Raw genomic sequence first — 25064 nt, 5'->3', positions numbered from 1 at the left:
ATATATATTCAGTGATATTGTAGGTAACGTAAATGTTATTAATTAAATTATAGATCCAACTGGAAACAAGAAATATTCAATCGACATCGATGTGATATATTTATTGTGTGCCTGTGCCCTAACCTTTCATTGTAGCTGTTCTTTCAGCCCGCTTTATTTAGCCGTAAATGCAATGCTTAGTTTATTTTGCAGCTTCCGTCCGGTTGAGTCAGTCAGCCGTTGAGGGCGCTGATACAAACCCGGAGGATGCTCCGCCTGTTTGTCTATGCACTTCCCCTCGTCGGCCATTGTGTAGCCCCCCCATCCCCCATCCCCCATCTACCGTCCCTTCTCGTTGGCTGCCACTGATTTGACAATTCAAATACAATGGATGCCAGTGGCACACACAAGTAAATAATGCACAAACCGAGCTCAATGTGTTGGGCGAAGTCGATTTCGCCAAATGGGTGTGGGAGTGTGAGCGGGTGTGGGTGTGGGTGTGGCTGTCGTGCCACGTCTGCAACATTTGCCCGAGAAGAATGCAGTCATGCCAATGGGCTAAAAAGACATTCAGTCATGCTGTATGGTTTGTTCCATATTTCAGATATGCAGCATGCGCAATTCCTTGAAAGCCGCTTAACTGACGGCAAATATGAATTGAAAGTTTAATTAAAAATAAGACGCGGAAATTACCCATCAAACCATGTCCGATCCAATAAAGCGCACATATGTAAATAATCGGCAGAATGTTGGCCTTGCGATGAGCACTTTGTGGAAACGTTTCGGGGAAACCAATTGCCAACTCAACCAATCAATTCTAAATGCCTTAAAACTTATCAGGGGTATTGTTTGGTGTACGGTGAAAAATGGTGGGCAGTAAATTTAATAATTTAATTTTCTATATTCAATTTAATTTTTAGCTAAAAACATAAAAATTTGAAATCAATAAAATTAAACAAGGATACCTTACTTAAAACCAAAATGTAAACTTTCAGGAATTGAATATTTTGAAATCACTTATTGAACATTTCTATATTTTAAAACATTTAAAACAATTATATGATTGCCGCATTAGTTGTAATTTAAATTAACCTTTAATAACCTATGCATCTGAGAATATTTATTTTTATAGTGAGTATAAAGGTTAATATATTTTAATCTGTTAAGATTGGACTTATAGGAAGACTTATGCATTATAAGGAACCCCGTCATGGTTATTTGTTGGCTAAAATAATATTCTGCACAGATATCCATTTGGGATAGATAGATTCGAGCACAAAACAATTCCGAGCCGACTAATTTGCTCATTAAGCGTCGACCGAGGCTGAGTCATTGGCAGCTCATTACAGGCAGTTAAACACTCTCGCCAAGGCAGACACACCCGCACACACACACACACACACACACACGCACCTCATGGGTGCCATAGTGGGTGTGGCATAATTTTGGGAGGCGGCTCACATGCTGAGCGCCAAGAAGAAGCTAGTCGCAAAGTATGAATGACGCTAATGCCTGCTACCAGTCGTCGAAGGAGTGGGGTGTCCTGAGTCCTGCGTCCTGAGTCATGCGAGTGGGCGATGAGTGGAGTGTATTGCAGGGTAGCTTAAGTTGTCGTAGACGCCTATCTATGACGTCAGCGGACAGCGTCAACCGCAAATAATTCATTGGCCTTTGTTGGCCTCAGCTTTAGTCTCGTTTTTCGGGTTCAATTTTCAGCTTTTACCAGCTGCACCGAGCAACAAAAATGGCATTGAAGAACAAAACTATATGGCTTGAAATCACTGAGAGCATTAAGTGCAATAAGCTACAAATTTTCTGATTGAAAAACTTTGCGATTATATACTTCAGAAGCCACTTATTTGCGTAAACTTTTGGTATTATATACAGTAGACTTTGTAGTATTATTTTTGCTAAATAAATGTTGTTTTGTTGCTTTTGCTAAATAAATGTTTAAGAAGAAAATGGATTAAAGATTTCTTTTGATTTATCATTAAATTATACCTTTTAAAATCAAATAAATGCGGACGTTTATTAATATTCTTAATAAATGTATATAAATTTTCTTTAAAAAACTGTTAGCAATTGGAAACTCAACTTCACAACACACAAAATGCACAAGATTATGACTTTTGACTAACAACTAGTTAAAAGGTATTTCTGTGAGTCCCAAGAAGGGTGTGACCAGATTGCCCTTCCTTTATATTTACTTATATTTTTTCCCAGTGCAGCTGACTAGAAAGGGCGAGGTGACAGACAGTGGTGGCGAGACAGGGAGAGAGACAGAGAGCGAGCGCAAATTTAAATAAATGCTTTGAAGCACACTAAAAGCGATTTATCTTTGTCGATTGTGGATTACGAACATGCCCTGCGCCCCCCTCCCCTTCTTTCCCCTCTCCCACCCAGAAGCCACATCCCCTGGAAAGGGGGGGTAAAAAAAAACATTTTTCATATTGTGTCAGCAACGAGCTGGTCTGTGTGTGAGTGTGTGTGTGAGTTGTCCCTATTTGCGAGTGTGTGTTTGTCAGTGGGATTGTGCGTCTGTTTGCACAAAGACTTGTCAGTCAACGTGGGAGCCCCCAGCTCACCCGAAGCTAGAGGGGATCTGCGAGGGGAAAGGGAAGCGGGGAAGGACCCCAAGGAGCAGCTGCTGCCCTTGCTACCCTTTTGTCTGTCCTGCGGTCCTTGTCTGTGTCCTGCTCATCAGGCTTCGTTTTATTGATTAATCGTTTGCTGCTGCTCAATGCGAATCCTTCGCCTCATCCACTTCTCCACTACTTCTCCATTTGGTCACATTAGCGCTCCTTCTACTTCTTCTTCTTCTTTATGCTCAAATTGGCCAATTTTCCGCTGCATTGCGCCATTCATTTGGCGTAGAGGGCCTTTAACCGAAACTTTTACCCACAACTCAGCCTACATGGCGTATACGCAATATTTCTGAGGGCTAAAAGCGAAAGTTGCTACGCTTTTCATCCGAGGGGTTTTTTTTGGAGCTAATCAGGGGAGAAAGTTTTCCAAGGGGGTTAGTGCAGAGGGAGGATTGTGACCCAAATGCTTATTGCTGGGTTAGCGGATAAAAGCATACATTTTTGATATCGATTGTAGACATTTTTAAGACCATCTTTCGCTTCTTCTGTTTATTATATATCATTCTTAGCTATCCCTTAATAATCTTTCAAGAACAATTAATTATAAAATAATTCAATGAATCAGTTTTGCTTTCCTTACAAAATAATATTGTTGGTAAGTAAGTTTTATAAAAAATTAGATTTAAGATTAGTTTAACAGAAGCAACTTTTCCGTTTAAGTTTTTCAATTAAAAACCCAAACGTTGAATATAAAATCATTGGTATTCTTCACTAGATATGATTATGGAGTGCCAAATTCAAAATCAACGAAATTTACGCGACTTTCTCGCTTAGTCCTGCCAGGATTATTTATAGAATACAGCCGTAGAATCCCATCGCGTTCAGAAATCTCGCCGCTAAATCAACTTTTTCCTTAATCCACCGTGCACCGCAAAGTGAAATCTATCAATCTGGAGTCTTGGGCCAGCTGCTTCCACTTCCACCACTAGCACTAGCACCACCCCGGGCGGGATTATAATCTGTAAGATGCGGCGCCCACGCAGAACTCGATAAATTGCTAGATTGCACAAAGTGGCAAGCTGCGAAGGAGGCAAAACAGGACGAGGAAGCCAAGCCAAGCCAAATGCCAATGCAAAAAAAAAAGGTGGAAACAAATGCTGGGGGCACGGGGCAAAATGGTAGTGGAAGTGGAAAAGATTATTGGAACACAGAAAGTTTTTCTGCTCGCTGTCGTCGCACACATGTGTCCGGCCGCAAAGGGGGTGGGGGTGTGGGTGAAAGGAACATGAAGGATCCGCAGGATGCGGGGATAAAGAAGTGCAAAGCGGACCCAACAAAACGCGGCTATAGTGTAATACAGCTCAGTGTTGTCAGCTGTCGCCAGGCGACAACAGCAACAAATCGTTTATGGCCCAAACACCTAAGCAAATATGTGGGAAAAGAGAAAGCGTTATCCTTCGCAAGGATATACCTCACATGTGTGTGGGCGACTGTATGCGTTTGTGAGTGTGATTGGCGTACATAAGTGAGAATGCGTGTAAAGTGTTTGTAATCAATCATTTATGAAATTACGCTACTTCCGCTTTTGACAATTTTCTTTCGTCGAGAAACGGCTTCTCCTTCCATTCCGTTCCCAATAAATAGCACCCAGCCATAAGCTTCCATCGACGCTCCTTCGATGACGTAAGGTTATGCGATGTGTGTCTATATGTAAAATGCAAATTTATACCCACTGCCACAAAGTATATGAAACAAAAAAACCAGAGGGGGAAAAGACACAAAATAAGGAAAATCCACCACATCAAATCGAAATCTCCGATGAAAATAGATTATGTCCAAACAGCAGCAAACTATGTGTGTGTGTCGACAGCAAATGCTGATAAATGTTTTCGCATGTGCAAGCAAGCCAATTCGGAGAATGTAAATACCTAAATAATATAAACTAAACAAAGGGTGATTGAAGCAATTGATTAAATTGATCAGAATTAGCCAAGTGCAAGTTGTTTTGCATAGCTTAAACTTTGACGCTTTTGTGCTCAGGTGAAGTTTAAGTTTTCATTTTGCTGACTCTAGAGGTCAACGATTTATTGTCGCTTTGTGCATACTAAAGCTATCTCATAAATATGCATGTGTTCATGGCATGCTCATCTATTTGTGATTTGTGGCAGCCTTAATTGAGTTTTAAGCAAATTGGCAAAGATTTATTTGTCTTTTTCTGGGACAACCGCTTTTCGATTTATCAGCAGTTTTAGTTTATTCTGTGCATGCAAATTCATGTAAGTAAATATGGCAATTACAAAAAAAAAACTTTTAGTCTTTAACATAAATATTTCATATATATGTTCTTATTTTTGGAAATTTAACTAAAATAATCACAAAAAAAAGGAATTAAAAGCAAAAAATAATTAACAAATAGCTATCGAAATCAGCAAAGAAATAAATAGTGATGATTTAGAGTCAGGCTCTTGAGAATTTGGCCCCATCATCAAAATCATATTGTCCTCTCATTATGCGGCCCTGAAAAACGATTAGAGTGTCCACAAATATGACCAAAATAATCGAAATGCCGCAACGATGGGACCATCAACGTCTTTTTGGGTCCGTGCTGCACCCAGAACTGTTTTCCAAACCGCAAATAAGGACATAAAATGTTGCCTTGAAGCTTCCGTTCCGGCCAATGAGTTTTCCCTTTGCGGTCGGCCACAATGTCAAGCCTTTTGCGACTAATTAGACGAACTTGCGGTCGAGAAAGGTGGGTAATCATAAATAAATATGATATGATGCCACATGCAATTGCCAGTGGAGTCGGAGCGAGTATTTAAATCGGTTAACTGGACATGCATGAGTGATATCACAGCCCAGTGTTACCGATACTGGCGGGGTTAAGTCCAAACTCTGGTCTCGGGCCATGTGCAAAAACGTGTTTTGTACTGGAATCTGGCCGTGTGGACGAGGCTGGCACTTTGGAAAAGCCAAGGAACCTTCTGCTGAATGGCCGACCAGAGAGAAAGAGGGCCAGAGAAGCGCGCGCAGTTGAAAATTCAAATGCTGCCGTTGGAAATCCCATTGCCTGCTGTCGGGCCATTTGGCAAGCTAAAGCAAATTAAAGTTTGGCTCCTGAAAATATTATAAAACTAAATGTTTGTGCAAGCTTACAGGATTCCTCCGAGGAGTTGCATAGCAACTTGAATATGTATTTTTATTTTTATGGAATTTTTTAACTAAACATTGGCCTGTTGAAACTTATATAAACTGCGAAAAAGTTTGCAGAATCCCCAAAGCCAGGGAAGCTGAGAGAGATTGAGAGAGAGAGAGAGAGTGCGTCCTGCTGACACCGCAAGAGAGAGAAATAGAGGTCCTGGAAATCTCTCACTAGCACTCTCTGCTAACTGATTTCCAGAGAGAGAGAGAGATTGAGAGAGAGAGAGAGAGAGGTGATTTTCGAACTAGAATTATGTTAAGGCTGCTGCTGGTGATTCTCTGCTGGTGATTCTCTTTTTGCCCTTTCTCCAGCCCCCCTTTCTCCACACACCCCCTCCTCGCCCCCTGCAATCCCTATCCTTCGGTTAGTTTAAAGCCCTTGTTGTTGTTGCCTCTGCGGCTGCACAGCGCATTAAATGTGTGCCACCAGGCGTATGCGTAATTTAAATTTAAATTTGTGTGTGTACATATGTCTGCCCCTAGCACCTGCAACCCACACCCACCTCGAGCCACCCACTCACATCTTGTGTATTTTTGGCCCGAGTTGTTGTTGGTGTTGTTGTTGTTGTTTTGTTGCCGTCTGCTTAGCATTTGCCTCAAGTTTTGTTAATCAGCGCAATTCACATTTCAGTTTTTTTTCTTTTTTTTTTTTTGTACTGCCTCGCAGAGATTTTGCAGTATTCAAAAGGTTTTTCCTTTACCCACAGAGACCCTCATTAGCGTAGTCATTGTTTCAGCCAGCTCCTCCGTTCGCCCCTTCAGCCATTTCAGGTTTTCAGGTTAAGGAAAGAAACCTCTGGCCGCCACTCGACGAATAATTACCAATTATATGGAACAGACATCAAATATGCAACCGAAATCTGGTGTTGTTATGTAGCGAACGCGGCAGAGCAACTGCAGCCGACGAGCTTAAGTGCCACAAATTAACCGCAACGCAGCGCGAACTCCTTCCCCGACTGGTCCATAATTACGCGACTGAAATATGAATCCTTGGACAAGAGTCCTGGTCTTTGGGTTTGGGCCAAAGGCGGCATGAGCCCTCAATGAGCTCTGCACTGAGAGAATGGCCAATGGCAGGGGCAGGGCAAAGGGAATTTTTAAATGCAAACAGGCATTTGTTCTTGGCGGATTAAAGCTTACTGTTTTTGACATCTGCTTTGCTACACAGGACCTGTTCACTGGGAGAATATCAGCTCGAAGAGCGCCTGATAAATAGATAAAGTTGTAGACCTTAAAAGCTTAACTTGGGTCCTCTGGTCGAGCACTGTAGAAAAATTAACAAAAAATAACACATTTAAATATTTCTTACGAAGAAAATAGCAATGGTATAAAAAAAACTATTAAAGGACTTTATTTATTTATTTAATTTATTGAACTACTTTTTGTGATCTAATGTCTTGCTTTTTTCACCTAGAACTCTGAATATCTGTTAATAATAAGTTAAAAACTTTTAAATTTTCACTTCTCAAATTTTCTCTTAGTGCAAAATTGCTTTTTTAGGGCCGTTGGTTTTGGTTTTGGTTTTGTTTTCAGTTTTTCCCTTTTTTCGCAGCTCAACTTTAATAATTAATGAGCAGCTAAAAATGTCACGCGGTGCGGAAGAGTTTTGGCCTGGGCCAAAGTGGAAAGCGAATGGGGTTGGGGCTTAATTGGGTTAAAGGGGCGTGGACTGTGGGGGGGTAGGGGATGGCCAGATAGGGGATTAGATGGGTTAAGGGTCAGGGAGCTTAAGGGAAAGTAAAGGTCTTTGCTTCTTGCAAGGAAATCAAAGTAGCCAACTCACCTTACAGTCGTCGCACTGATTGATCAGCGAGTAGACCTGCCGGCAGTCGAAACGGAACAGAATCTCGGCCAGCTCGCAGGTGATCCTGTTGGCCAGTCCGTCCACGTCCAGCAGATCGCTGAGCACGCGGACGCACTCGCTGCGATCCGATAGGCTGGCGTTCAAGGCCAGCGTGTGCAGGGCGCTGAAGACGCTCCTCTCGCAGCAGTTGCGCAGCCGCAGGACCCTCAGCCGCTCCAGCAGGTGACCAGGTGATTGGAGGCCACACAAATGCTGCGGACTCGACTCGGCGGAATCGCCCAGATATTCAAGGCACTGTTGTTGCTCCTCCTGCTCATCCTGCTCATCCTGCTGTTGGATCAGGATCGGCTCCTGGGCATGCAGATGGCTATAAGCAAGCGTCGGCTGCGGTTCCCGCACCAGCTCCTCCTCCTCTGTGGTAATGGGAATGGTGGTGGTGCTGGTGGAGAACGAGGACCCATCCAAATCCTCCTGGTCGTCGGTGGTGCTCATTGGCCGCTCGCTGGCCGCCGGGGCATGGCTCTCTGTGGCGTCCATCGCGTACTCCCCACCGCGACGCAAACGCATCTGGGCTGTCTTATAGTTTACGAAATACTTGACTTTATTGTTACTGGTGGCGCTCCGCTTCGCCTTGGAGGCCGCCGGCCTCTGTTGCTGCTGTTCGGCGCAGGATCGGGGGCAGATTGGGGGCCCGGGTCCCTCATCGACCCAGGCCATGGGCAGTGTACCAGCCGAGCACTGACCCTGCAATGTGAAGAGCGATAGCAACGGGAAATTAGTGTCCATGTTTATTTGGGAAGTTAATTTGGATCGATAAGTCACCAAAAACCTTAAACGCTTTTATGTAATTCTCCAGTGCCAAGTCCTTGAGAAATACAAAATCTACTATCTTTTAAACAATATATGTTTAAGGATTTTCCTTTCTAAATTGCTATTTTAATAAGGAATTATGTTATGTTATATAAATCATTTAGAAACGAAATATTTAATTTCCTAGTTCATTAAAAAGTACTAAGCCTGTTAAAGTTTAAAGTCTTAAACACAAGCAATCAAAGAAAAAAAATGGTTTTGTCTTAAAAAAGGAACTTAAAATTATCTTCATCAGAATTCTCTTTAAGGTGGAACCCAGAGATATAACTATATAACTTCAGCTCAATTAAAGTTGGTCACTTACAAGGTGCCACATAAAAGCAGGAAATAAAGCAGATAGTACCTCCAGGGTAATGAAACTTTAAGATCAAGAATAGAATGTCTTTTTTAAGGGACAATCCTGATTTAAGACTGACAATTGACGACTACTGTTTTCCAGAGATTTTCAGTCTAGATTTTATATGGCATTTAATCTTTAAGTGTGAAAGTGCTTAGAGGATAGAATCGGTTTACCAACGGAGGGGAATGGTGAAGAAAGCGATAATTCCCAGGAAAACTATAAAAATTACAAAAAAAAAAACTGAAATGTATGTTCTTCAATTGTAAAGGTTTCCCATAAATGCTTGAACACGGCAAACTTGATGCTTCTTATTCAGAAATGTGGAAGCAAAGTAATCTTTGCAATTTCATTTATATTTATTGAAATATTTCCAAGCCCTAACACTGCTGTTCCCTTCATTAATTAACTGTCTTGTGTGATTTAAAAATTAAACCAACCGACTGTAATAGCCACACACAATTACACCCCACCCCCACACATATACACACACACACACACTGGGGAAAACCAACCCAATGGGGAGCAACAGCCATCTGCAGCAGGAAAAACAAAGAGCATACTGGTATATTGGAAAAGTTTCGCTCGGCTAACAACAACAGCGAAAGTCATAAAATGCAAAAACAAAAAAAAAATAACAAGTAAATAGAAGCCAAAGCAGCGAACAACGAAAAAAAAACAGGAGCATTGAGTGCATAAAGAGCTGATGTTTTTTGTTATTAAAATGACCGCACTTCGTTGGAATTTTCCACATGCTTGCATAAAACTCAAGGCAGCGGATACAACAACAGCAAAAAAAAAACACAGCGAGGGGCGGAAAAGTGGGAGGAGGGGGCGTGGAAAACGAGTACGCGTGGCTGCAGAATTTCCGTAGAACACTTTACGGCATTTACTATCAATATTGGAGTACTCGTAGCTGCAGCAGAAGGACCTCACTGAAGTTGGTGCTGCAACAGGAGCTTTAACCTTTAGCGATTTAATCGTTTTCCGGTTATATCATGAATATTTACGAGCCTGGCAGGAAGAATTATTTTATCCCGATTGTTGGCTTCCACCTCATATTGCACGTTCGTAAGAGATGCTTATGGCCTCGAGCCAAAGTGCTTGAGATTTTTCAATTTAAACTGATTCCCGCGTCGGTCTATAGACATTCTACTCCAATTTCCCTTCGTTTTCAAATGGATTATAAATGTTGGTAGAAAGAAAAAATAATAAATGGTTTATTTAATGATGATCATGTGTTTTATTAAATTATATTGTAATTAAAATAATATTAGCTAATTTACATTCCAGCCTGAGCAGTATACAGTATGTATACCCAACTATTTTTATATTTTAAATGATAATTCTATATTTTTAAAACTACCAAAATCGAAATGTGTAAGGATTATTAAATAAAAGATTCCACATATAAATTATGTATAGTTAATGTCAAGAATGCTAATTTAACCTTTAATTGTTATGTCAACAATTAAAAAGATTCATGAAATAAATGAAAACTATTCAATTGTAAAGGTCAAACACTCTCGTTGCTTTAAGCTTTTCAGTACAATTTTAAATATCAGTTTAAGTCCGAATAATCCGACTTCTTGTTGGTTGAACAATACGGGCATTATTCCCTAGAGTATGCACCGGAAATTCTGTTTTTTTTTTGTTTGCTTGTTGCCAAGCTGAGAACAAATTCAGAGTCAGAAGCAAAAGCAGAATCAGAACCAACTTGCCCGCTGCGATGACCCTTTGAACTTTCGGGCTGTGAGTAATATGCAACAATCAACAACTCTCAATTGCTGCGTGTCCTGTGCGCCGAGCTCGGTGCTCTGAATGTCCTGTGTGCCCTTTTTCCTCCAGTCCAGTCCAGTTCAGTCCACCCATTTTGCCCCATCCTGGCGCTCAATCGTTTTCCATGTTCCCGGGGCAATAACAATAAGCAGCAGAGAATTTCACTTGCAATACGCACAAATATGCCCAGGCCGTGGGGTTTGGTGGCCAGAGCAGAGGGTCTTAACTCAAATGAAAAATCATACAAAAGGGAAACTAATACAGCAAGACACACACACAGGACATACACATCACCATACACACATACCCGTTGAGAAGGACGAGCACGTGTACGGACGGCCATTGTTGATTTAATGGCAGACCAGCTGCGGCCCAATGCACAACAATGCGGCTGGGGCGGGGAGGGGGGCCGGCAGAAATAGGGGCGTGGTGGGGGAATATGTATGGGGGGTAAAAAATAAAGATAAATTCTTCAATTCGCAGCAGGCAAAATAAGAAATTACAGTTCCTACCCGTGGGCGGAAGTACTGAAAAGGCCCCGTAACTCAACTACTTTCAAACTTTGAAAACTTTCCCGTTTCAGTTCGATTGCCAACTTCATAATGAGCCTCATTTCACTTAAATCAATTAATAATTCATTCAAGCCTACTTCGAGGCAACGAAAGCTCTTATTGCCATGAATTTTGTAAGCCCTTCAAACAGCATCCTTTAATATTTCCTAACTCAAAAGTGTTACAATCCATTGGCCATAAATGTCTAACATATAGGGCATATTGAATGCATTCGACTGGCTACATGAAATATTCATAACCAGTTGGGTAAAGGGGAAGGTGCAGTGAAATTGCAACAGGAATTGCAATGGCCAAGGACTCCTGGCTAGGATGCTGAAACATTCATGTGTGCAGGACAATCGCCAGCTGTCTGTCTCTGCGGCTGGGCAAAGTGTTCTTGTGCAAGTTGTCATTAACTTTGACTGTGGACCTGAAACTGAAACTGCAACTGACTGACGGCCAGATGGCTTTGGACTTTGGGCTTTTGTCGCACTAGCAATCTACAAGAGCGACCCCACCACTCAAAATATTATAATTCATTGGCATATTGAGTAGATCTGATAATACGGGGAATAACTTGAAGATATTGATACAAAAGCACGATTGTTAACCATAGTTCAAAAGAACCAAAAGTACAGATACCTTTTACTAAAGTATTGCCTTCTATATTCACTTGAATATACTATTAAAGGCCATTATAATAGCAATATGTAGGTTTAAGATATCATTTGAGCTTGTGGGATATATTTAAATGTATAATTTCAAATTATCTAAAATATCTTACTAATTTGAAGTGTCTTTTTAATAATTTCTAAAACCAATTAGCTTTTTGATTAAATTGAAATCTATAGATAATATACCATTTTTTTCCGTGGATCCTTTTGTTCCCGCTCCCTGTTCGCCAGGACATTGCACACGCCCACAGCAAGGAGAATGGGGGGCGCAAAAACTCAAACAATGCCGGCATAATGGAGTATGCATTATGGCTAATGGCACACGCCTACAACTACACATTTATGCCCTCTGTTGGATGGCCGGGGATGTCCTTTGTGGCTGTGATCCTTTGTGCACGGCTGTGAGCAAGAGGTGGCCAGAGGTTCAGCGGGGCGGGGCCACAATGTCTAATAAGCCGAGGTCCTAAATGCTTAGACAATGGAAGTGGACCCTCACACACACACACACATACAATGATGTCGGTTGCAGGAGGACGAAGGAAGGGGAAGGGAGGTCCTTTGAGGTCCAAGGAGGAGCTTCTGGCCCTTCTTGACCTATGACAGCGCTGGCCCGGCGACAATCTCTGATGGACATGTGACATGGCATTAAGGGCGGACGGTTAACCCCTAAATGCCCCGAGCCCTGGGGATATTAATGCCTTGATTAGTTGGGCAAGCGAAATATTATTCAAAACATTTGCCGAGTGCTTTTTGCCGGGGGCAATTGAAATCCATCAGAGCTGCCTTCTCGGCAGCAGGAATGTCAACTTGTGAGCCCAGAAAAGGGAAAAACGCAGAGTGCACTTGAGCTAAACACCAGCAACATCTACAGCGGCAACATCTACAGCAGCAACATGCAACTGCAGCAGCAGCAGCAACAACTATGTACAATGGCAAACGGCAAACGGAACCGACAACACTTTAAATGTTACAGCTTAACCTCGACGGGCAATTCAAACAATGTCCTAGCTCACACACACATTTACACACACACACACACACACACAGAGAGAGTCGTGCTGATAGGGACACGAGTATGCATGTGTGTATGTCAAATTTTAACGCCTGTCAACAATGCAGGCGGAAAAAAGAATGCAGCGGCAATGGAAACGACAACAACAGCCCAAGAACATGTCGCAAGCAGCACTCAAATTTTCAAATGCATGCATTCAAATGTGTGGGTGAGCGATACCCTGCCAAGGAAAAGGATAATGCGACTCTTCAAGCTGACTTCTCAAATGTACAATTTCCGGGAATTTTGATGCAAATTGCTTGGCAATAGAGTTCAGGCGTCTGGGCCAAGTTTAAAACAACAATTCAAGCCATTACTTGATTTTGAACATATGTTTTTTTGAATCGAATCATGGTTTGTTGTACAAATAATCAAATATTTAACCATTTCTTACCAAAGTCCTTAAAATTAAGAAAAGGGCTAAAAAAAATGCATTTTGATGCACATTCAATTGTTTAATTTTCTTTTTTGTTATAAAAATGTTAAAACAATAATGTCTGCCAAAGATTTTTAACTGGGATGGAGATTTACTAAACTTATAAGCTTTTTGATCTAATACTTGTAAATATTTCCAACCCAAATACTTTTCAAAATAAATTTGTAAGCAATTAGTCAACTCAATCTCTTAGGTTTTGATAAACATTAAAGCTTTTAGATAAATTTTAGGTAACCTGCATAGATAAGATAATCCAACTAGGCATTTTGCTATTGATCCATAGTTTTACGTCCTTAAGGATCTCTGTGTTTAATTAATTTCGTTCACTCACTCATCTTGCTAGATATCCGAGTCCTATTGCTTTCCAAATGCTATGTTGGTTATATAACCAATCTCTTTTGGCAAATCGACGTGTTTTAATAGTGTGTAGTATCACGTTACCAGCGCTTGTTTGAATTCCCCATTGAGGTATCAGATATTCGTTTGTTGCCACAATTTCGCTTAGATATTTATGCAGTTCGTCAGTGCTGGGGGTTTTCTATGGCTGTGGATGTGGGTAGCGTAAAAAGTGACAGGCGACACACACACCAACACACCCAGCCATGGCTAACACCCACATGCACACACACACAGATACAAACTGGCACAGACACATGGCCGCGTTGACGTGGCTGAAAGCCGCAAGGGACATGCTTTAGCAAGATGGGGTGTGGGTGTCGACGGGTTGTTAAAATGGGAGGTGAGGTGTAGGCAAATTGTTTGTCACATGGCCCGTCCCGTTTCGTTTCACCTTGAGTGGTGGTGCTCGCTGCCGTTTTGTTGTCAAAATCATAAACATGAACCCGACCCGGCCACGCCCCCCGTTTCCCGCCCGATTGCCGCCCCCCACTCGCTGCCATTTGGCATTGTTTTGCACATTGTCGAACTGCACGCATTTGCCAGCTGCATTGCTTTGCATAACAAGTGTAATCCAGCAGCTCAGCACCAGACTGCTCCACAATTATGCAACAATTTTCGATGTGCAATTGGCAGGCAAAAATGGGCACCCGAGCATTTTCTCTTCGGCGGAAATCAGATGCAAAGAAAGCGGGAATGGTTTGTAGCAAAGAAATATCTAAGGAAGCAGAAAAAATCAGGGAACGGAACAAGAGTGCTGGACACTTACGGTTCGTGCATTATTCAGTGAGGACTCCCCGAGGTCTACTCCAATGAGACAAATGATTTCGACACGCAACTAAAGTGGCCAAAACCAAAAACAGAAACAAAATCTAAAACAGAGGGTGGAGATTTTTATAGAGTGCTTTACCGAGAATTTGTGGCATTTTTTTATTTGATTTGGCAAGCAATCAAATGTGTTTCTCTTCCCATATTTCTCACATTCAGTCATCAAATATTTGCTAGTTTCTAACATATTTGGCTCATAAATAATTTTAATTTTTCCATAAATTCCTTTTTGTAAATTCTCTGTTGTTTCAAACGTTTATGACATAGAAAGGTATTTATTGGAGTAGCAAAAACTTATTTGCTTTCAAAAGTTGCCAAGCAATGAATGAAAATGTTTTAATTGGCAAAGGTAAAATATATTATGATTTATTTAATATATATCTATATATCTTTCAACTAAGCATACACAGCAGCCAAAACTAATTTAATAACTGGGTAATAAATAAAATTTAATGAATGGGGCATTTTTGAAATGATGACATTTTCTGATTTATTACAAATTCAGTGAAACAAATCACAACCGTAGCAACATTTTTTAAAAATAAAATAAAAGCAATTTATTTTTAACCAAATAATGAATGTTTATATAGTTTATATGACTTTTCCAACTGTCAACTAAATATTAAAAAGGTAGCAAGCACATCTTACCCTACAACTTATTTACCAATCAATTATTTTGTTTTATTTTAATAAAAGTGACGATTAGGAGCCGGGGTTAATGTTAATGTTAGCAGTAATGCTGGAATTATGTTTCTCGGCCATTAACAAATGCAATCCATCAAGTTGAAGAGCTCGCTGGCGGGGGCGTTCATATCATTTTAATCATATTTAAACAGCGCCCGCATTTATCGCTCATTATTTATGCATATATCAATCTATATGGCCACGCGAGACCCCATTAACGGGCAAACAAATGCCCCCGAAAATTCGTCGAAAAACCGCGCCCAAAGGAAAAGCTTACAAGAACAACAAAAAAAGAAAGGAAAAAAGTAAAAAAGGAAAGGGGATTGGAAGGAGTTCAGCTGCTAAGCAAGGCAAAAAAGAGGCGACGCACCTGTCTGTCTGTCACATCACATATTGGTTTGCCTAACACACACACGCTCGCAGGATCAGGAGGCGCCTGTCGTTATGCCACACAATTTTATCAACATTAATTTGTCAAACATTTACCGGCATTGCGCCAGAGCCCTATCCTTCCCTTCTAATGAGAACAATACGTTGAATGTGGCTGTGGAATTTAATGAAATGAGATGTAAACATGTGGACAGCTGTGGACAAGCAGTGAAAAACAAACGAAGGAAAAGGACCCTGGATATTGTTAGCCGCTCTCACTTTGTTTTTCCCCAGCTGCATTTGCTTGTTTTCGAACTCGTAATGAAATTCTTGAGTAGAAATTCATTTTGCAACTTTTGCTGAAACAATGCTCATTGAATAATTTACGCCCTGCGCCGGCACAAATGAAAAACCCAAACCGGGGTATGGGGAAAATGTGGAAAATGGGTGAATGGGTTGAATGGGTTGAATGGTAGTGTGGAAAACTGCAGCAGTGCTCCACTTAGTGAGCTCCCCAGTCCCATGGCAATCTACGTGCTCGGGGTCCAGGCGCTGGCCATAATTGCATTAGCCGGATGCCCTGGATGTGGCTCCCATTTCCACAACCACATCCCCATCCACCTCCCCATCCACCTCCACATCCACCACCCACCCTGGGTTAATGTAATTGTTTTGTGTATTTAGCCTGGACATTGCATTCAAGTATCACGAGGCAAAACCCATCTAACCTGCCCTGCAAACCGCCCTTAATGACCCAATCAATGCACGCGATTCCGGGTCGAGTTGGGAGTTGGTAAAAGTTCTGGCCCCATTTGACAAGCTCAAAATGCAAATTGTTGGCAATTAGCGTTTCATGCGATTCCAGCACGAAGGTGGCAAAGCTTCTTGGCTCATCTGCAGCCAACTAATTAAACTTTGTCTGTCTCGGGGCGTCTAATGTGAAGACATTTGAGCTTAGACTTTGGAAACGCACCACAAAGAGGCTAGCATTAATTATTTGACTTCGTCAATTGCCTAATTTTGATTTAGTCCTACTCAAAATTAAGTCAACAGTTCAATTTGAATTGCCGTATATTAAGTTTAAGTGCTTAGACTGGATTGATTGATGCAAGATAAGCTACAAAAATACAAAGTATTTAATTTCCAGAATCAAAAGGAGCAATTTATAGTTTAAATGATTTTAGATTACTTGATGCTTAAGTTATTTCAAATGTGATAAGATGTATTTCTATTCCACATTTTAAGATCGAATATTTAAAACCAAATATATACGACACTCCGTTTTAAATGCTTGTTTTAATTACTCATTTAAATGATGTCATTTCTCAATCCACATCCCCAAACTTTCATAGTAACCTTTAAATTAATTAAAAGAATTTTTCAATTGATTGATTATTCATCAGCCTTATGCAATTTGAATGCTTTTGCCTAAATAAATATTTAAAAGCTTAGCTCTTTGGCAAAATAAGTCTTCAGCATATCCAATTTCAACATTGCTTATGTCGGCGATAACATTAGGCGAAATAATTAGCATATGGTCGTTCCTGTAATCAATTGAAATCTTTTCACTCGATTGAAATTGCGAAACCAAGAGCAGAAATCAAGAGAATTAAACTTCAGGCGGCAATTAAACTTCAGGCGGCAAGGATGGCGAACACCAATGGCAAATTACCACAATTGATGCATATAGACATCTGGATTCAGATTCGCATTCAGGCAGACGGTATTCCACAGAACTGGCATCATTTGCCTGCGGGCGGAAAATTTATGACAGTTTTCGGTTATTTGTGTCTGGCTGGGTTCCGATGGCTCGATTTCTCGACTTCTCGATGGCTCGATGGCTCGACAGTGGGAATGATGTAACCAGAAGGAGCAATAACAAAATACATCAGCAACAGCAGCAGCAACAGCAGCAGCAGCAGCAACTGCAGCAGCAACGGCGGCAACTGCTTACAAAATAATTGATTTTGTACACATCCTTGACACAAATAAACATTCGCTCGGCTCTGCGAAAGTTAAAACCCACCATGAGCCAGCCACGTTGGGGGTCGTAGAGCTCTGTGAAAATTTTGAATTAAATCCAAACAAAGCTAAAGGATTTTTAATTGAATTTGAGGGGTTTCAACAGCAAATTCAATTCGCAGTTTGCACAGTTACAGGCAAAAGTTTAATGAATCCAATGAAGTTTATACGCTCGAGAGGAGTGTTTGTGTTTTGTTTTTTTTTTTTTGTTTCTCTCATGTAACAAACAGAACTAGCTGAAGAGCAAATAGCCAGGATTGCTAGCCTAGGACACGACTGATTTAATCACCTGAAAAAGAGCAACGCAACTCGATTCTTTCTTTTTACAACTCCAGGATATTGAGTTTCGAAAGGCACACGTTGCAGGGCCCCAAGGGCCACACATCCAAGTGCTCGATGTTCCGAACGCTCTGCACTTGACACAGTGACAAGAGCCTAACTGCAACCTGCCTTGGCATCCCAATCCACTGGGCCATCAACACATCAACAGGCCGCCATCATAAATTCAGCACTCGCGTTCGCAAAAACGCAAAAAAAACTCAAAAACTGTCACCAAAAGAGAATGGCAGAATGGCAGAATGGCAGGGAAAATGGGGCCAAAAGGCAGAGCTTAGTCCATTGCCAACTGCCAATCCGGCGACTGAAGAACTGTTGGCTAATTTGCAGCTTCAATGCAGGCGTGTCGTTCTTTTTGGGACACGGCTTAATTGAAAGTTCGGACAGGTCTTTGTGCTGCAATTTGAACACGGCATTTTCGGCCTTTCCTAAGCGGCTTTAAGTCCTTGGCCAAAGGATACAAGCGAAACCGAGAAAGGCAATTATGCCAGGTAAGTCTTCCATCTACCAAAAGTTCTGAAAATGTGACACTTTTTAAGAAAGATACATACGATTTATATGCAAATTAATGTACATTTTTGATTGCCTTAAAAATTCTTCCTTTTTCTTAAGCTTAAGAAAACGCCACTTGATAAGTTACTTTACCAGGAAAAAACACAGCAAAATCATAAGGTGGAATCAAAACTGATCTATATACAATTAATGCAATTAAAGTACTTTAAAAAAATATTAATTGTAAAATAAAAAAAAAAATAATAAAATTAATTTTAAAATATTTATTTTCCTTGTTTTCCTAGTCTAGTCACTAAATTTTAGCATAAACATTTGTGATATAATATATCGGCTATTGTTCCAAAGAACCTGGCAAAACAAAACCTTTACCTACACTACATAGTAGTATATATAAAATATATATAAACTATCATTGAAACGAAATAAACGTAATGAATTATCTTGTTGCATTTAAAATAGACAGAGATAAGGCGAGTTACTTTTTAAGGTAACCTACATATTCAAAGAAATTCCCAATTAAACTCAATAATCAATAAGTTACAAATTGACCAGGTGAGCAGTTAAACAACCATCTTATTTATCTTCTTAGCCATGTCCTCGAAACGGCTTGATTGATTTAATTACTTAATTGCCAGTTGGCTGAATGATAGACAATCGAAACGAAATACATTGGGTAGGAGGTATTTTTACCCGACAATAATTGAAAAATCAATAGTGTGGCACCGGCTTAAGCAATTGCCATTCGAAATTGGATTCCAGCTAATTGTCTGTCAGTCGAAGAACCAACTTAGTTGTGGTTTTGGTAAAACCAAAAGGCTAAAAGGCGAGAAACTATTCGATTCAATTAAATTTGCATTAGGGCGGGAATGCATTAATAAATATTAAGATCTCAATTACACTTGGCAGAGCCAATTTAGTGCAGAGTACGTGGGGATCGGGTTTTTTTTGGCAGCCTACCAAAAACGAGGCAGCCGAAAAAAAAAGTAGAATAGAAATCAATTTGAAAGTGTTTGCCTGTGCCCCTCTAACTTCTACCCACCCGCCCACTTTGTGGCACAATTACCAAGGCATTTTCGTTGATTTGCAGCACGTTTTCCCAGTTGCCAGCACTACCGCTGATGATTTCGATTCCGGCGAAGACGATGATGATGATTCCCCGGCCATGATGAAGCTGTCGTGGCACTTCAAGTGGCCAAAGATGTGGCGCACAATTGTCACAACGAACACTATATAGCGGCGAGGAAAAAAATCACTTTTTCCTTTGGCAGTTTGGAGTGGCAAGCCAACAACGCCAAAGTAGCTGCCTCGATAGCGACAATAATAATGTGCAAAAGGCCTTGTTGGCAGGGTTTTCCTTGCAGAAAAACTTAAAGTAGCCGTTTACCAAACTTTAATTGACTTTAAAAGTATTGGATTCTGGATGACAAAAATCGTTTAGGCAGCACTTTCTTTCTGGGAATTGGAAAAGCCATCAAGATGGCCAACAATTGACAGCGGCTTTCAATATTCCTGAGTCGCAATGACCAGGGACCTTTGCCTGTCCCACTGAGATCCCCTTGAAATGCACACAATTTGTATATGCATTTGAGTGGTCCTTTGTGCGTGTTCCTCGTATTTGCATCGGTGTGCACTTAAGCCGAGCTTTGTTGTCGATTGCTTGACAGTTTCTTGCAGAGTAGAAAAAATATCCATTTAAATGCAATACTGTGCTCTTGACCAAGATGAAGATTTCTGGCTAAAAAACCTTTGCAATTCTCTTTAAAAAAACATTTTTCTGAACGAACAATAATTTTACTTGTCGACATTATAAAAGTATTAAAAAGTTCCCAGTAAATTTGGCCAGCTTGTTCCGAGTATCTGGCCATGTTTTAAATACACTTTAGGTAGATAGCTAAATTCGTACTCTATTCTATTTCCTTTATTAATTTGAATTACTTTTTCCATGAATGTCTTTATAATGTGTTGTTCAATTTATACAAATCAGTGTTTTTTAAAGGGCATGGCATCTGCTTATTTGTAAGCAATGCTGAAAAATAAGCTTTCTTAGTGGAAAATGGATAAATACTGATTCTTAGTAATAATTAATTTGTTAATCAAAAAAATATTATAGTTGGTTAACTTCTTAAAAAAAGAATTTACCGAATAACAATAATTGCATTTGTCGATATTATTAAAGTATTAGTATTGCATGTGTTCATTGCAAGAATGAGCAATAACCTTTCTCATTGCAAAATTGAGAGTTAAGCCTTCTAATTTAAGTAAAAATTTATTTGTTAAACCAGCAAATAAAGTAATTGCTAAGTTCTTGGTAGTTGGTTGGAAAATAAGTTCTGGAAAATCCCCCACAATTATGATGAAGCCGTGAGACTCACCTGCAAGTCGGTTGCTGTGCCCGGCTGTGCCAGATCACAGGCTGATATCCAAGGATTAAGGCGTGTTAACGAAGTCGCAGTGCCGAGTATGGACTTCTTCAGATCCACGGGTGCTGGCAAGGATGTGGTGGTGGTGCCGCTGTCGCTGTTGCTTTTGCTGTTGCTTTTGCTGTTGCTTTTGCTGTTGCTTTTGCTGTTGCTTTTGCTGTTGCTGGCTCCTGCCGACTCGGTGGTGACCACGGCGGACAGGCTGTTATCCTTGTGGCCAATCAGCTGGGCCGTCTGGGCATCAAGGATGTGGCCGCTGGCCTCTCGTTTGTTATTGTTATTATCGTAGCTGTTGGCGAACTCCTTCGAGTGGCCGTTGCTGTTTCTGTTGCCGTTGTCGTTGTGCTGCAGGACACCCTCATCAATCAGTCGGCTCTCGTCCTGCTGCTGCTGTTCGGTTTCAGTTTCCGTTTCCGTTTCGGCTTCCCTCTCTGTCTCTGTCTCTGTCTCGCTCTGTGGCTCTGGCTCTGTGTCTATTTCCGTTTCCGCTTCGGGTTGCTGTTGCCGCTGCAGATTGTAGTCCTCCTCGTCGGCGTCTTCGTTGAGCTTGATCAGGCGATCGAAGGACTCCTCGGACAGCAGATCGTCCTCGGCCACCAGGGCGAAGATGTCCTGGTCCTCGTCGTAGGCCTGCGACGAGGGGAACTGCACGGTCAGGCCGCGATCTTGCTCCGCCTCCGGATCCGCTTCCTGCTGGTCGCCGAACTCTGTGACTCCTAATCCCGCTGCTGCAGGACCTCCTTTTGCCGCACCCACTCCCGCTGCCGTTCCGCCTGCCCTACCTGCTATGTCCCTGCTGCTGCTGCTGCTCTCGCGACGCCTCCGCCTCTGCTGCCTCCTGTCCGCAATCCTCGAGGATATCCAGGACTCGGAGTGCGCCTGCTGGTACTGGCTGTACTCCCGCGGCGGCAGTTGGGGGTGCTGAAAGTGGAGCGCAAACTCGAAATGGTGGGGCAGGAAGATGGGCAGCAGGTACGAGCCAGAGCTGCGAACGAATGACGACGATGACGATTCGCCAGTGGACGGTAACGTGGTTGCAACTCCACCGCCTCTGCCTCTGCCCCCCCTGCTTCCACCGCCGTCCGATGTGGTTGCTCCTGCTGCGGATGTTGCTGCCGCAGATATTGCTGCTGCCGCAGGTGTTGCCGCTGTTGCTGTTGGTGTTGCTGTTGCTGAGCTGATGCTGCTGCTGCTGCCACGCCGAGCCCCCGAAATAAACGCAAGCGCCATCACGACCAGCCCGGGTCCTGGCCGCATATTGACCTCGGGTTCGGCGGTGCTAGCATGGTGCAGGCCCGCTTGAGACGCGCTTGCGACTCCAATTCAATGCGAGTAATGATGGGCTCATGGCCCCATCATCATCAGTAGTGTGGGCTGCGGAGCGGTATTCTTAGTTGGCGATCGGCGATCGGCTCTCTCTCGACCCGTCGTCTGATCCTTCTGATCCCTCTTGTCCCTCTGATCCCTCTGATCCCTCTTGTCCCTCCGCCAGAGCCGCTCCAGCTTCAGTTGCTGCCCTGCGTCGTCCACATCCAGCGGCATGAATCCCGGCCAGATTCCCAGTTCCTTTCGCCAGCTAATCACTGGCCAGCATTCGAAAAGTAAGCTTTTTTTTTGGTTTTAGGAGGCCACGATTTTTTGGATTGAAAAAAACTCACTCCGCTTAACGCTTTAATTTTCTGTTACTCTCATAATATTATTATTTAATTATTTGTATTATTGTTGTATTTGCTGGTGGTGCACAATAACCTTGGAATTGGAATTGGACATTTTGAAATTCGTTTGCTTCGTTGATTTGGTTTTTTTTTCTTAATTTTTTTTTTTTAGTTGGGGTTTGGGTTGCTCACATAATTAATTAATTAAGAAATCTGCACAAAGATAAAGAAGTTGTGGTTAGGCACTTTTCGGAGCATTTTTCCGATTTTAATGTGTGTTTTTCAGTCAAAAAAAAATTAGTAGGGGGGTGATGTTCGAAAATATTTTGTGCGCTCACGCTCTCGATTTCTCAATGCGCTCTATTTGCGCTCTCTCAAAATCATTAAGCTAATGGCTAAGAACATGTTTTGGGAACTTATTTGTCTAGAAAGAGTTATAAATTAATGGCATTTCAAGGCGCTTTGGTGTCTTTTTTTTTCCAGTTTAATGTTAATTTAGTTTAAATATTTTTCGCACAGAGCGAGATGGCACTAGCTCTTCGTTTTGCCGAAGCTTGTAAACGGTAAAACCGAACGAACGCGAACGCCGCACAAAGGAAGAAAGCCGAAAAAAACGGTCGTGGAAATCCCGTATATCTAACACACACACACGCACAGAGGCAGTGCAAAGAAATTTATATAATTCGCTGCTCTGCTTCTGCTTTCAGCTTTCTCTCTTGTTTTTGTTGGCTTTCGCTGCAAACACACAAAAACAGCCAACGCAGGGATCCACTAAAGGAGCACGAGGACTCGAATTCGTGGGTGTAAGCCGTAGCTCTCTCACCCACCCACACACACACACACACACGCGCGCTCTTTCTCTCTCTTTTTGGTCCTGCGAACGCGAGTGTGTGCGTGAGTAGTTACTTAGGGCAGCCAGGCAAGCACTCCGCATGCCACTTTTTTCCCTTCTTTTTTTTTTTTTGGTATTTTAGCCAACAAGAAGAAGTTGGCTAGAAACAAGGAGAAGAAGAAGAGTAAGAAGAGGAATAAGTGAAAGAGGCCGCAGGACCAAAAGAAGTCGCCCCTTTCGCTGTATTGGTGGTAAGCCTATGCGTGTGTGTCCCTCTCTTGGCGTTCGCTCTCAATTGGTATTGGTGTTAGAGCACCAAATCCAAGAAGTGGAAATCGAAGAAGCATGTTTCAAATAAAAGACACCAATCCTAAAACAAAGAAGTCCCAAATCACTTCCTTTTTGCCTTTTAATAACCCCTGAGAACGTGTGTATCACAAAGGAATCTAGACTTTCAATTCAGCATTTTTCGTGTTTCATTTAAATCCTCGATTGTCCTCTTCGCTTTTTTTCACAGGCTTTCTGCCTTCGCTCTTTGTGTGTTAACTTTCACTTTTGTTTTATTTGCTGCGTTGACACTGCGCACACACACACACACACGCACACACACGAACGCACGCACACTCGTGGCTAGATGTATATGTATAAGGATTTTCTCTTTTTTTTTGTTGGTGCGTGTGCTGGCTGTGGGATCCTTTCATTTCAGTACAACAGCCGCTTATATAAGCCCGGAACGTAGCACGAAAACTTTGGAACACTCTTTAGCGGGTTTTTGGTTTTTGGGTTTTTGGTTTTCTTTTACTTTTTTGTGTTGTTTCTATATATACGCATATAAACGCTGCGAATCGAACGGCATTATGATGAACGAGCGAAAAACTCCCCGAAATGCGGGGGCATTAATTTTTGCATTATATAACATTTTGGTGGGGGGCGCAACCGTCCGTTTTTCTGGGCGAGAATTAACGAGTTCGAAAGCACTTTGGTAACACTTTTTTTTCGAGTGGCAAATACTCGGTGGGGGTTACCTACGTGCAAATATGTAAATAGGTAAATATGTACTATATACTTGGGGGTGGAGGGGGGCCCTACTTCTTCTTCTTCTTATTTTCCGCAGAGCGCAGCATCAACGGCCGTGTAACGGTTATTTTCGCATGTGTGGGCGGGGACACACGGCCGAATGCGGGGGGCGTGGCGTGGTAGGCAGTGCTCGAGAGTTATGCTTGGCAGATTTTCCTGCTTCTTTTCTTTTCTTTTCGATTTTTTTTTTTTTGGTTCGGTTAACGCTTTGATTTTGGTTTATATTTGGATTAGTTTCGCAGACTAGCCATCGCCCCCGGCCACTGTAAAAAGTCTGAGGACCCGAGTACCGTTTTATACACTGAGTTCGGTGAAGAACTGAATGCTTCTGCTGCTTTTTTTTTCTTTTACTGGCTACAATTTGGTGTGTTTTTTGTGAACGCGACGTCGCAGGACAAATACCGTACAATCCTGCTTCCTGCTGATGGCCCCAAACGGCACTGACTGTGCCACAATTGCAGATGGCGCTCGACTGGAATGTGCGAGCGGTCCACAAGGACCCGACTGCTGCCCGAAGTCACCCGAAGCCGCGCACGAACTCACGCCCGAGGGCACAGCAGCTGACAACGGAGAGCCGCCTGCTCTCTCATGCGCTGTCGCTCTCCGCCGTTTTCCAGGACTCGTCTTGCTTTGGTCCTTTAACAGAGCACGCTGTTAGCCATTAA

At 42.0% G+C, this 25064-nt stretch overlaps 1 protein-coding gene across 3 annotated transcripts in view; it reads right to left on the bottom strand.

The window, feature by feature from the left end:
* The window catches only part of LOC108144408, a 37058-nt gene extending 12200 nt beyond the window's left edge, over nt 1–24858 (bottom strand). Inside the window, exons 1-3 of one of the 3 annotated variants that reach the window (XM_017269246.2) lie at nt 24389–24858; nt 20788–22703; nt 7549–8313 (exon numbers count right to left, since the gene is read on the bottom strand). In XM_017269246.2, coding sequence (XP_017124735.1) covers nt 7549–8313; nt 20788–22092 — 2070 coding nt within the window. In that variant the 5' untranslated portion in view covers nt 22093–22703; nt 24389–24858. Of the gene's footprint in view, nt 1–7548; nt 8314–20787 lie in introns of all 3 variants that reach the window. The other 2 variants (XM_017269247.2, XM_017269245.2) reach the window with 2 other exon arrangements.
* Between the last annotated feature and the right edge of the window lie 206 nt (nt 24859–25064).

The sequence above is a fragment of the Drosophila elegans genome, unplaced genomic scaffold (assembly GCF_018152505.1).
Source record: "Drosophila elegans isolate 14027-0461.03 unplaced genomic scaffold, ASM1815250v1 contig_183, whole genome shotgun sequence".
Lineage (NCBI taxonomy): Eukaryota > Metazoa > Arthropoda > Insecta > Diptera > Drosophilidae > Drosophila > Drosophila elegans.
This window is presented reverse-complemented; position numbering and strand designations above follow the sequence as displayed.